The following is a 13,799-nucleotide window of genomic DNA, read 5'->3' as shown; positions in this document are numbered from 1 at the left end:
TATTTCTTTGGCATACGTATCCCGTAATGCGAATGGGATTTCTCGAGGTCTTGCAAATTTTAGCGTAGCACCTTGCCTTTATTGCACTTTAATAGGAGGACCTTTGAACTTACTCGCTACATCACTGAATATATCTTTATATTTGGCTAATAGCAGCTGTAGCCGATTGCCGTTGATGTTCAGACAGTATGGGTTTTTTTGCTGCTATAGATGCTATCTTCTCTCCTGTCACTGCTGACAACTCCGTCCCCGTTGATGCTTCTATTGGGTCTTGGATCAATTCGTCAAAATTTATTTCTCAAACAAAATGTGCGATTCACTCACGGCCATATAATATGTCAAAATCGCCATCAAGTTCAGCCTTCGACTGGTTCTGCTCAAAGACACATTCAACACGGTACGTCCTATGCACATAATCTTGTGCCCCGTATAACTAAAAAATCGCCTGTCCGCTTTCTTTAACACTGGTGACTGCTTTATGTTCCTTAAATTCTCCTATCTAATAATACTGAAAGGAGCATCCGTATCCAGTGCCATATCCACTTTCTGGCCGTCTATCTTCATTGTGACCATTTTCCGATCGAATGGCCCTTTTGTTCTGACTGTAGCAATCTGAGACGTATGTGCCTCCTCACCCTCATCTGACAACAACGACTCCTCTATCTGCTTTGTATTTGATATGCCCACTTTACTTATGTGACCTACCTTGCCGCATGAAAAACACTTTGCGTTCTTGAATTTACAATCCTTCCGTACGTGTCGACCTCCGCAACCATAACATCTCACCTCTGTAGTTTTATTCGACTTCTGCTTCACACTATTTTTCGTCTTGGCAGGTACAAATCCCAATTTGCATGTCTGTTCTGTAATAATATTCTCAATTGTATTTACTACACCCGTTGATACTTGAGTTAGCTCTTTTGCCGTGGAAAACTCATATGCCTCCGCAAAACTTGTTGGTTGCTTAGTAATAATTTCGTCACAAATATTGCGGGATTCCACTCCAAATATCATCTTCTTAATCAACATCCTATCCAGGAATGTCCCATAGTCACACAAAGCCGCAGCTTGCTTCAAGCACAGTAATTTGCCAACGATTCCCTTACATCTTGGCGTATCTGTCGAAATCTGAATATTTCTCCTCCCGTCGAAATGATTTATAAATGTTGTTTTGATTTCTTCATACTTTATTTCTTTAGGCTTCTTAGGACTAATTAGAATGTATTCAACTCAGCACCCATATGTACGCGCGCATACTCCTCTTAAGCAATCTTGCTCAATTTTAACACCCAGTCGAATCTGTCAAAATAGTCTTTAACCGTTGATCCATCTGTGCTTTTGTATTCGGTTATGGCAAACCGTGGCGGTCTTGTTGTATTTATGTCTTCTGACGTCAAAGACTGCGGCCACGATGTTTGAAAAGCCTCCGTCACAGCCGTACGAATTGCGTCTGCCAAGGAAGCAAAATCTGCATTCAACTGCTTCTGGTTCATCGTGCCTGTCCACTTCTGACACCAATATTGTATACTCAAAGTCTGGAATTTAATTCAGTTTATTTCATTAAGAAAGAGTGTGATGTACAAGTTACAAGAGTAAAATATGAACTAATACCTAAAGAATACGGAATTGAGAATGTTAGTGAAAATAGGGTTGCCAACTGGCAGATAAAATAAAAGTGATGTCAATATCGAGTTTATATATACAACAATTATAAAAAAGCGACAGTAACAAATTGGACTGTTAGATTGATCAATTTTTGCCGGTGCCACATATCACACACATGTCGAGGGCCATGTTAGAGCTAATTCCTATACAGACTTGTCCGCTTCAATTAACACATTGGAAGACAACATTGAAGCATTCATTCGTGAGGTACCGGCCGAAATATTGGAAAAGTATTCCAAATTGGAACTAAGCGGATGGAACCTTTGAATCACAGTCGCGGTCAACATTTGCATGGAATAATAATAAAACATAAAATAGTATGAAACAAGTAAAAAAGTGTCGATCGGTTTTGCCGACAGAGGTATACCCTCAACCAATGTTCGATTATTTAAAAATATTTTGACTTCTGTTATGATTATTAAAATATTTAACCCCTTATGCAGTAGGTTCCGAAGGAATGGGCAATTATTGGCCACATCGTATCCAACCTAAATAAATATGATATAAATATAGCGACGTGCTAGGTTTGGACTGTGTTGTGTTGATGGAAATATTAGGATTTACCAAGTCTTGAATGGAATCGGATAATAATTTCGCTTTTTATGAGCTTCACGGATATTCAAAACGTTGAGCCTTGTGGGGAAGGTACCAGAAGGATTGAACCGATATATCCTATCTTCACAACGGATTTTTTGTTAAAGAAAATAATGGTGTTTAATTTAGATTGAAAATTATTGCTTTGCTGCGTTAACAATGGGTTAACGCCTAATTACTTGTAAATGATTAACATCGTTGAAATCTGTCAATGTCAACAGATTTCAACGAGTGGCGAATGGCGCTAACGCCGACTTACTTCATGTTGGGATCGTTGTTTTGTTATAAACTCTCTCTTCTTCTATCGCGTCGATACGAACGAAGGCTCTCCCCCGCTATTGTGCAAATTAAGGTAATATTGTTTACCAACTCCTTTTTTATTTATTATCAATAAAGCCTGGCCTTTGCCTTATTTTATCTCTTAAAACTAACCCCGCTATTGTGTTTTTATTTATTCTATTTTGTTTGGTTTGCTTTGCATATTCCCCCTTTACCCCGCATTGGCGCAAACATTGGTCACTTCGGACCGGATAACGAGTTGTCGGCAAAAAGAAGTTAATTGTTTCTTCTTTTTTATTTACAAAGCAAACTTCATCATCACCATCAACAAAAATACAGTCCACACAATCATCGTCATCATCATCTTTATCATCATCTCGTTTCCATTAAAAACAACCAGGTACGTAAAGTGAAAAAAAGTGCCTTGTGAAAAAAAAAAAAAAAAAAAATAATAAAATTCTATTGAAAAAGAATTTTCGAAAAATTTGTGTAAAACAACAACAATTCGTGTCGTTTATTTGTTCAGTGGCCGTTTTACAACGCGTCGCGTACCCCGTTCCCCCGCCGTCTAGTTTTGCAAATATTGTTTTGCCGTCGGCATTCGACAAAAAATCATAGAAAACAAATAAATCAAAATAATTGTGAAAAAAAGTGTATTTTTTGGCTTTTCTAGTGAAAATAAAATATTGTTGTCGGGTGTCATTTTAATGTACGTTAAATTTCCTATCGATCGGTATAGTTGAAATTAACAAATTGTTAAATTTTTTGCAAATTTGCATTTTTGGTAATTAAAATATTATTAAAAATCACCCCCAAAAAATACACGCAGCAATTACATTGGTTTGTTTGGTTGTTCGCTAACGATCGATATACAAACATACAAACGCAGTAATAGGCACACGGCTGATGATCACTGCTTGGTCGGTCAGCCACACATAAGCGTATACATACATACGTTTGGTGCAGACGTTTTTCTATCGTTCGTTGCATTACAGGTGAACCGTGATAAAACGACCTGTAATATAATATATGACGATTTTTTGATTTTTGTTTTGAATAAATATTAATGATAATTGGGTGTAATAAAACGACGTTTTTGGAAAAAATAAATAACGCGTGCACCCTACGATCGGTCAATACGACTTTTTAGTAAAAAGTGTTAAAATTGATATTTTTCGTGCGGAATTTGAAATTTTTAATTAATTTTGGAGATTTTGTTCGAAAATTTTATTTTTTGGTCAATATTTTTTGAAAAAACACGCTACATTCGGTAGTATAGTTGCCTAAATTGTAGGTAATTTTAGATAAAAAATTTGAAAAATCTCTATATTTTCGTTAGAAAATAGTACAAATTAAAATATTTTAGATTTTTTGTGCGCGAAAGTACGGTTTTTTGGAAAATTACCGGTAAAAATACACAATTTTTTATAAAATTTGCCCATCTTTTATATATTTATTGATATATTTTTTAAATATTTTTTGAGAATTTTATATTTATTTATTGATTTCAACACCTTTTTCGTGGTACCTTTTTATCGGTTGCTAAATATCTCATTGGAGATTATAATTTTGAAATTTATAGTTCAAATTTTGATTTTTTCACTATAGTGTGAGAGGTTCAAGGCAATTATTTCGCGAAAGTTTTCAAGTTTTTTGGCCCTATAGTGCGGTTTTGGTAAATTCTTGGCATCTTTCGGTACGTTCCTTGAACATTTAACAAATTTGGACGATTTTTTGGAAATTTTTGAGTTTGTTGATAATTTTGCGTTGTTACTCCTTCGTATATTGTGCGAAGTCGAATTTGGTTTTTGGTTATTTTTTATAGCAAATCGTGCTTTAGTTGTTTTTCTCTTACTTATTGTAGTAGAGACTTGGTAAAAACCTTTCAAAATGCCTTTGACTCCAATTGATATGTTTATCAGAGCTTCGGATGCTCTCGTAAAGTTTAACGCTAGCTTTGAGTCTATGCGTGATGAGGAATTAGACTTCCAGACTTTAAAATCCCAAATTAATGGATTGGAAAACTTGTGGGAAAGAGTGCAGCAAAAGTTTGAAAAAGGTTGCGATTTCATGATGACGTCGGTAGAGACATCTAAAGAAGAAATAGATGCGGTCGATCAGAAGTATAATGCATCTTTTCAACTCTATCTGAGATGCCAGGCTGCAATTAATAGGAAGTTAGACCAATTTAAAAGGGTTCGTTCTACTTCTATTAATTCAAGTGTTAGTGGTTCCGTAGCGTCGTTGTTAGAAACCCCGGGTGAAACCCTAGAAAAATCACCGAATCCAATTATGCCGAAATCGTCGGTTGAAACGCGAAACCAATTAAATGTTTCGAATCAGGCTTCGCAAATTCAGACTCCGCTTACCTCTATTGTGGGGAATAGTAGTGCGAGTTTTCGAACTTTAGATTTTGTTTCAAATTCAGATGTTGTACATAATCTAGCGCTGCCGCCGTGCGACACAGATATATTTGAAGGCGATTTCCACTCATGGCCAACCTTTAGGGATTTGTTTACAGCTGTGTACATTAATAATGCTCGTCTAAGCGACATTGAAAGACTTTGTCATTTGGTCCGGAAGACGACAGGGGAAGCTCGCGAGATAGTGTCAAAGTTTCCACTAACTAATCGTAGTTTCGCGCCGGCTTGGAAGGCTTTGATCGAAACTTATGACAATCCTCGACTTCTTGTTCATAACCAGTTGAAGGTTTTATTCGATATTCCTGTTCTCTATAGTGAGACTAGTTCAGGATTAAAAACGATCCAACGCGGTATAAATGGTTTTTTAACTTCGATGGCAATTTATGAAGTCAAAACTGAAAATTGGGATCCGATTCTTGTGTTTTTGTGTCTCCAACGACTGCCAAAACTTACTCAGACCCTTTGGGAGCAAAGTGTAAAGGATAAATCCTCTCTTTCGTCTTGGAAAGACTTGGATGCTTTTCTCACTGAGAGAATTCGTACGCTCATGTGTCTTCATGACATGCGTGGCACAGATAGGTCGAAGCAGTTAAGTAGTAGAAAAGTTCAAGCGCATTATTCTAATGTTAATGTCCCTAAATCGCCTAGTTCTCCCCGTGCTTCGAAAAGTCCACATTGTGTCATTTGTCAAAATCAACGTCATAAATTGTATGACTGTCCCCGCTTTAAGAGCTTAAAACCCGTTGATCGGTATAAAGTAATGAAATCAACTTTGCATGAACTGTCTTCGTAGCGGTCATGAAGTAAAGAAATGCGATAGCAAACGTAGGTGTTCGAAGTGCAATAAGGCACATCATACATTGTTGCATCGGGAAGATTTTACATTGGGTAATTCGACTCCAACTTCCACTGTGACATCTAATGTTCCTCAAAATTCGAGTTCCAGTCCATCTACTTCGGGAAATTGTGCATCATCAACTGGATGTGTACCCCGCCAGGTGTTCCACACCGCACAGAACAAATCTGTGCTTTTAGGTACGGCGGTGGTGAATATCGTTCACCAAGGTGTTTTGTATCCTGCTAGGGCGCTGATAGATCCTGCGTCAGAGTCCTCTTTTATTTCAGAGCGACTCCAAAATCAATTGAAGCTTCCCGCATCCCCTGCTAAGGCTGTTGTATCAGGAGTTAGTGGTTCGCTTTCGGCTACTGCTAATAAAAGTTGTCGTATACAAATTAGCAGTCCACTCGATAATTCTCTAACATTAGAAACAAGTGTGTTAGTGTTGCCTACTATATCAGAAAATCTTCCGTCATTTGTGACCAATTCAGACTTGAGGCCCCAAATCCCCGACCTTCGCTTGGCAGATGTCAATCTTTTCGAACCTCGTCCCGTAGATCTGTTGTTAGGAGCCGATATTTACCCCAATATTGTTTTAGATGGTTGTCGTTCGATTTTGTCTGGAGCTTTACTGGCTCAAAACTCAGTGTTCGGCTGGCTTGTCACGGGTCCTATACCAGCAGCGCAGTACCACCAATAATAGATCATTTGTCGATCGATCCCCCCTGAGCTTTTGGTTGACGCTCAATTATTATTGTATGTTGGAGCTAGTAGTCACAAACCTGTGGGCGTTAGGCGAAATTTGATTTTAGATTTTTTGTCTACTTTGCATTTAACAGTTAAGAGGGAAGTTCTTTCGGCTTTTGCGAAATTGTTTGATACCCCAATGATTGTTACTGCGAAGATGATTAACTTTTGACAGCTACTGAGGCTGATTGGAAAAGTTTTTGTCCGATGTCGCACAGTTCTGACGAAATAGTCGCGTCGAAGCCAAGACCTCTCATCACAGAGCAACCATTAAGCTTAGTTAATCGGTTTAGAAAAGTTCAGGCCCTCGCCCACCAGTTTAGTTTGAGGTGGAAAGAGGAATATTTGAAACATTTACACATGAGGTATAAATGGAAATTTCCAGAGCGCGAGTTAGCCATAGACGATCTAGTTGTTGTTCGTCATGACCAGCTTCCGCCAACGTCGTGGAAATTAGGCCGTGTCGTAAATGTTAATCCGGGAACTGACGGTCACGTTCGAGTCGCGGACGTCCGAACCGAGAACGGCGTTGTAAGACGGCCCATCGCCAAGTTGGTCGTTCTGGCCGACGACCCTTTGATAAGTAATTAAAATGGTTCTCTTCTCGTTATATAGTATGTCGATGAAATTGTACACGGAAGACGAACTCTTGAATGTTGATGAAGCCAACGCCACCCCGGATTGTCCCCCCACTGAGACCACATTGTCCTCTGCTGCCGTTGAAGCTGCTCTTGTGGAACCTATTGCAGCTGTAAAAATATCTGAGCCTGGGTCCGAATCGAACAAGTCGGATTCATCTGCGGCCCTCGCCTCTACTGTCGAATTGATGCAAACCGAGTCCGAATCCTTATCGGTGGATTCATCTGCGGCTCCGGTCCCTGCTAACCCCAGATTTGAAAATTCGCGAACCGAGTCCGGATCTTCGGGTCCATCTGCGGCTCCGGTTGCCACTCCTCAGTCGTTGGAGGAGTCGGCCAAATTTAGTAGGTCCGAATCCTCTCGGGATTCATCTGCGGCCTCCCATAAATGTCGCCTTTGTGACCGCATGCACCCTTTGGATAGATGTAGCGACTTCCGCGTCATGAATGTTGACATGCGTCGTCGAGTTGTTGTTAAATTTAATGATTGCATACGGTATTTAGCGAAATCCCACCAAGCCAGGGACTGTCAAAGTAAAAGAAAGTGTGCCGTATGCAACGAAGATCACCACACTCTTCTTCACGTTGATTCGAAGACCATGGTTAAACCCACAAGTAATAGTCGGCGTCGTCCGCATACGGATTATAGGCATCGTTCGCGTCATAGTCCTTACTATCGTCCGACTGAAAATGCTTCCCACTCGCAGGTAGGACTGGTCGGCTTGTTGTCCCTCCAGTCTGGTATCTGCATTTCCCCGACTTTGTTAGTCAAAGTTGATGCTTTTGGCCGTCCCTCTATCGTGAGGGCGGTATTGGACCAATGTAGTAGGCAGAGTCAGATATGCTCCTCTTTGGTGCATAGTCTTCGTATCCCTACTTCAAGAATCGATGGTAGCCAAATATGTAGGCTTAGTCTCACCTCGATATACGACCGGAGTCAGTCCTTGTCAATTGTGGCAGTGGTGACCCATCTGGACCATGCGCGTACGCCTACAGCGGCAATCCCAGAGCGCATAAAAGACTCCTTTCTTGGTCTTCCTTTGGCAGATCCTGATTTTAATAGGCCTGGGCGGGTGGCCCTGGTACTCGGGCCGGAAGTCTATGCCAGGGTCGTAACACATCGGGTGCATGCGACGCCAGGGTTACCGATAGCCCACTACACCATATTTGGTTGGGTATTGTCGGGCATATGTAACATATAGTGTTACACAATGTTGTTTGAAAAAATGTAATGAATTAAAAATAAAGAAATTGAAGATAAAAAAGAAATGAATTGATGAAAGAAAAAAAAAAAGAAAAAAAAAATTTAATTATGTATTGTATTTTAGTTACAACATCTCAATATGTTGCAAGGTGGGCGGCATGTTTAATTTAGATTGAAAATTATTGCTTTGCTGCGTTAACAATGGGTTAACGCCTAATTACTTGTAAATGATTAACATCGTTGAAATCTGTCAATGTCAACAGATTTCAACGAGTGGCGAATGGCGCTAACGCCAACTTACTTCATGTTGGGATCGTTGTTTTGTTATAAACACTCTCTTCTTCTATCGCCCCGATACGAACGAAGGCTCTCCCCCGCTATCGTGCAAATTAAGGTAATATTGTTTACCAAAATCCTTTATACTTATTATTAATAAAGCCTGGCTTTTGCCCTTTTTATATTTAAAACTAACCCCGCTATTGTGTTTTTATTTATTTTATTTTGTATTGGTTTGCTTTGCAATTCCCCCTTTCCCCGCACTGGCGCAAACAAATGGTATGTGTGAAATATAAAGAGAACCTGATGCTCATATCGGATTTTATAAACGTTTTGGTTTTTCAAAACTTGGATTTTCACACCTGACCTAGAACTGACGCAAATATTAGATTTTGCAACGTTGGAACAATATCGGAAAATCCTTTATCCTTCTGTCTTTTTTAAAATTTCGACCTTTTGTGGGGATGTACCCGAAGGAGTGGACCGATATTGCCCATCTCTGACCTTGATCTAAGTTTGACAAAAATATTGCGATGTACCCAGTTTGGGCCAAGTCGGATACTCCCTTCGAGAGTTATCGTGCGCACCAGGTCAGGTCCAAAAATGGATAATATCAGTCCACTCCATCAAGTGCTTCCCCCACAATGGGTCAAAATTTTGAATAATTGTAACTCTTATAAAATGTTAGGTAACAATCCGACAGTATCAAATTTCACATATCCAATTTTATCACATATCCATATATTTTTATAAATTCAGGATCTGGTGTTAGGATGGAATATATCGGTCAACTCCTTTTGGTACCTCCCACACAAAAGATCGAAAGTTTGAACACCCATGAAGTTCATAAAATGCGAAATTAACATCCGATTCCATTCCAGGCTTGGTACATCTCAATATTTCCATCAACACAAGATCTGTTATGATGATATATATCTGCGAACCCTTTCTGGTAAAATTTTCAATACTTTTATCTTTCATAACTTGCGATTCTTTACAACTTGCTATATCTAAATATTTCTCTCAACCAGAAACCTGAGATAAATATGGAATTTGTTATTTCGTATAAATTGGATATAAATATTCGATTTTCTTGTAATTTTGACCATACCAAAATTTTTATATGTATTAGATAAAGTATGAAAATGGAATACTTCCTCAAGCACATTTCAATATTCTCTAAAATTTATTATATTTTTCAAATAAAGTGAAGGAAGTAGCCAATATAGTCCAAAACGGGCACGTCGCAATATTTATATCATAAGTATTCAGGTCCGACATGAAATGGTCAATATTGATCCATTCTTTCTTAACCTACTCCATAAAGGGTCCACAATTTGAATAATCATAACAGAACTCAATCAAACCTTGGCTGAGGGTATACATTTGTCGGCAAAACCGACTGATATTTTCTAACTTATTTGTTGTTTGAGATGAAGTAAGATGATGCAAGATCATTGATGGAATTTGGTGTCTGAAACCGAATTCAGCAAGCCCCCTGTAAAAACCTTTGAAGAATGGAAGAAGGTACGAAAAGAAAGTGTTAAATACAAATACAAAGGTTCTCAGAATTGTAGGGCAGAAGCGGCCAGAACCACAGACTGGAATAAAAATCCCACGGCAGTGGGTTCTGCGACACCCGAAAAATAACACACCAGTTTCGGCCAGTGGCTGCCAACCCAGTATATACATGTTCGTGTTTGTTTATTTTTCTGTATTGGGATCAGCACATCCCAGAATGCTTGCTCCGGATTCTTTTGGTCCCTGCCGGAATTGTGCAAAACCCTGGACCATGGTTCTGTACTGTTTGCCAAAACATCATCCACCATAGATCAGTCTCGGTGCGATGTAATGGATGCGGAGGATGGGTGTATTTTAGGAATTATTCCGGTTTAACCTAGTTGCGAGACTATAGCGAAAGGGACTATGTTGCATCGTGCTGTACCAAAATAGTTCCCAGTGAGTCCACGACCTCGTCGTCAACTTCGTCGTCGTCGGAGTATTGCAACGGACTCTGATGTAGAATTGGTGAGATAGTGGATTTTATGAATCGGAGGAATGTCTTGATGGCAGCGGTGCAGGAAATCAAGCATAATGAAAATTGTAGCTTACAACGTTGCAATGATTACAGCATATTGAGAAAAGATCTCACAAGAAGTGGAGGTGGGGGATTAGCGTTCCTGTTACATCATTCTGTTCAATACAGACCTATATCGTCAACTTTGATATTTGATACTGTCAACTATGCCACGCTGTTTGAGGACGTTGAGAATACTACCCTCCGCAAAATTTAAAATGTTGGATAGTCAACTATATGTGTGGACGCCAGTCGTACGTGGAATCCTGGAACAAGAAGTCCGTGCCCTGTAGAGTGAAAAAGGGAGTTCCCCAAGGTGGGGTGATATCTCCGGAACTATTTAACCTCTACCTTTACGGAATTCCGCGCCCTCCAGATGACATTAAGGTCGTAACATATGCGGATAAATGTACGATCATGGCGTCGGGTCGGGTCAGCCTGACATCTGTGTCAGGCTGAACAGCTATCTCGCGGAGCTTGTCCCCTTCTTCCATGCGAGGAATATGAAAATAACCGCCACTAAATCATAGGCTACACTATTTACCACATGGACTTCGCAAAGACAAGGTCCTCGAGGCGCTAGCCGGTAGCACTTGGGGTGCAGATAAGGAAACCTTGTTGACCTCTTATAAAGCGATAGGTCGGTCTGTGGTTAGCTATGCGGCTTCAGTCTGCGAATGCAAGTGCAACGTAGTGGGAAAGTATTCAGGCCTGCCAGAATGAAGCCCTGAGAACTGCAACAGGGTGCCTCCTCATGACCTCTGTGGACCATTTACATCGTCAGCATAATCATATGCCTTCATTGGCGTACCTGCTTGTGAGTCATCCTAACTTCCATATGGTAGGCAGAACTCCCCCACCCAGGCTTGTAAGGAAGGACCTGCATGATCTAGAGAGAGAGAGGTCCGGCGATATAAGAGAAAGCTCCTAGATCGTGCAGCCTATCAAGAGTGTCTGAATAACATTTATACTGATGCAGTCGCAGAGGTGGTAAGCAATTACAATATGAATGCCATGGTCGGAGTCCACCGCCATCCATCTTTGGCTACAGCCCATAAAGGTATCAGAATTCCTAAACCTAGATATCGAGGAAGAGCCAGAGTAATTAGTAAATAAACATCGGAGCACGTTGTTACTGCTACAGCAACAACGTATGGAGCACATTGGAAGACCATATCTATATATATATATATATATATATATATATATATATATATATATATATATATATATATATCCATATATATATATATATATATCCATATATATCCATATCTATATAAATATAAATATATAATATATATATATATATATATATATATATATATATATATATATATATGTATATGATATGTATATGTAGAACAGAAGGTATGGTAAGTTACAGTCTTCCAGTATGTAAGAGAAAATGATTTTCAGAAAATTACGACATCGTCAAACATAACATGATTTCCCAATTTGCTCCCTCAAAACATCATCCATGGCCCTTTGGAAAATACAGGAAAATACTACAATATTCGTAGTTCCCATTTCCGATCAAAAATGCCGTTTTTCCCGATCTTGTTCGGATAGTGTTATTTGGTGAAAGCCTGATTTGCGTCGTAAAAATCTTGCTTTACCAAGATTTGAGAATAATGGTTATTTGAGGTATTGGGTATTTCTCAAAGGAAGATCACGTCAAATATATTGAATGGGTATTGGACAAATTATGTGCTGCCAATATGAGAATTTCCTCGTAGAAATCACATTTTTTTTTCAAGAAAGCGTTGTATATCTTGCCTTTATAGTTTCTAGAAATGACATAAAAATGAATCCGGAAATGTTAGAGACCATCCTCAAGTATGAAAAACCTGCAACGCTCTTTAATATAAGGTCGTTTTTGGGATTGATAAGCTACTACAGATGCTTTATTAAAGATTTTGCGTCTATTGATAAGCCACTAACCGATATTCTAAAAGGCGAAAACGGCAAAATTAGTGTTTCCCAATTGAAAAGGATAAAATAAATCTTAATGAAGAGCAGCTCCAGACGTTCGAAAAACTTAAGGAAATACTTGCATTTGAAAATGTGATTTTAAAATAACCAGATTACAAAAAACCGTTTGATTTGAAAACGGACGCCTGGTCCGCTGTTTTAGGTGCAGTCTTGTCCCAAGACAGAAAACCAATAACCATGATTTCAAGAGCTTTAAAAAATAGAGAATTAAATTTCATTACGAATTTCGATATATAGTATGGGCCTTAAAGAAACTAAGTAACTATTTATGCGGCATGAAAAATTTGAATATTTTTACGGACCACCAGTCTCTGACATTTTCCGTTCCGGGTCGCAATCCGAACGCCAAAATTAAACGTTGGAAAGCGTTCATTGATGAGCACAATGCAAATATCTTTACAAACCTGGAAAAGAAAACTATGTAGCTGATGTCCTGTCCCGACAACACATTTACGATTTAGAAGAAGACGTACAGTCGGATATTGCAACAGTGCAAAGGGAGTTGTCACAGACAAACCAGTAAACTGCTTTCGGAATCAAATAATAATAGAAGAAAGCGGAAGTGATTCGGTAAGAAAAACTATTATGTTTGGTAAGAAAACTCGATATGTCTTGTATTTTATATTTTAGAATATGCGATGTAGTTAAAAGTGATATGGTGAATGCAATTTTTTTATTTAAAAGTACTGACATTCATTCAACACAGATTAGTGGAAAAATTCCCGTCAACTACATTCCGTTACACTGATCGCATGGTAACTGACATTTTTGACAAAAACGAACAAAAAGAAATTACTGTCTTGGAACACAATAGGGCACATAGAGCCGCCCAGGAGAATGTAAAACATATTCTGCAAGGCTATTTTTTCCCAAAAAACGACGATGATAGCTAACGAGGTGGTTTCAAACTGTAAAGTATGCCGAAAAGCGAAATACGATCGACACCCCAAGAGGCAAATTCTTGGAGAAAAGCCCATTCCTTCATATACTGGGGAAATGTTGCATATCGACATTTTCTTGACTGACAAGAAATACTATCTCACTTGCGTTGATACATTCTCAA

At 39.0% G+C, this 13,799-nt stretch overlaps 1 protein-coding gene across 3 annotated transcripts; it reads left to right on the top strand.

The window, feature by feature from the left end:
• Positions 1-2,494: 2,494 nt before the first annotated feature.
• On the top strand, positions 2,495-8,868 carry LOC131801033 (uncharacterized). 3 transcript variants are annotated; one of them, XM_059118984.1, is made up of 3 exons: positions 2,495-2,611; positions 2,845-2,938; positions 7,162-8,865. In XM_059118984.1, exon 3 carries the CDS (start codon positions 7,163-7,165, stop codon positions 8,384-8,386), a length of 1,224 nt encoding a protein of 407 aa, XP_058974967.1. In that variant the 5' UTR covers positions 2,495-2,611; positions 2,845-2,938; position 7,162; the 3' UTR covers positions 8,387-8,865. The 3 variants fall into 3 exon arrangements, with proteins under 3 accessions (XP_058974967.1, XP_058974966.1, XP_058974965.1); XM_059118983.1 differs by having other exon boundaries at positions 2,570-2,938; XM_059118982.1 differs by lacking the exons at positions 2,495-2,611; positions 2,845-2,938 and adding an exon at positions 6,801-7,097 and having other exon boundaries at positions 7,162-8,868.
• Positions 8,869-13,799: the final 4,931 nt, after the last annotated feature.

This window comes from Musca domestica, unplaced genomic scaffold (genome assembly GCF_030504385.1).
Source record: "Musca domestica strain aabys unplaced genomic scaffold, Musca_domestica.polishedcontigs.V.1.1 139, whole genome shotgun sequence".
NCBI classification, from domain to species: domain Eukaryota; kingdom Metazoa; phylum Arthropoda; class Insecta; order Diptera; family Muscidae; genus Musca; species Musca domestica.
Note: the sequence above shows the minus strand (reverse complement) of the source record. Positions and strands in the feature narration are given on the sequence as shown.

Coding starts and splice junctions, on each gene's coding strand:
- LOC131801033 (XM_059118982.1), top strand. CDS start 6,907: ATGAGGTATAAATGGAAATTTCCAGAGCGCGAGTTAGCCATAGACGAT. Junction 7,098..7,161: donor GTAAGACGGCCCATCGCCAA/GTTGGTCGTTCT, acceptor CTCGTTATATAG/TATGTCGATGAAATTGTACA.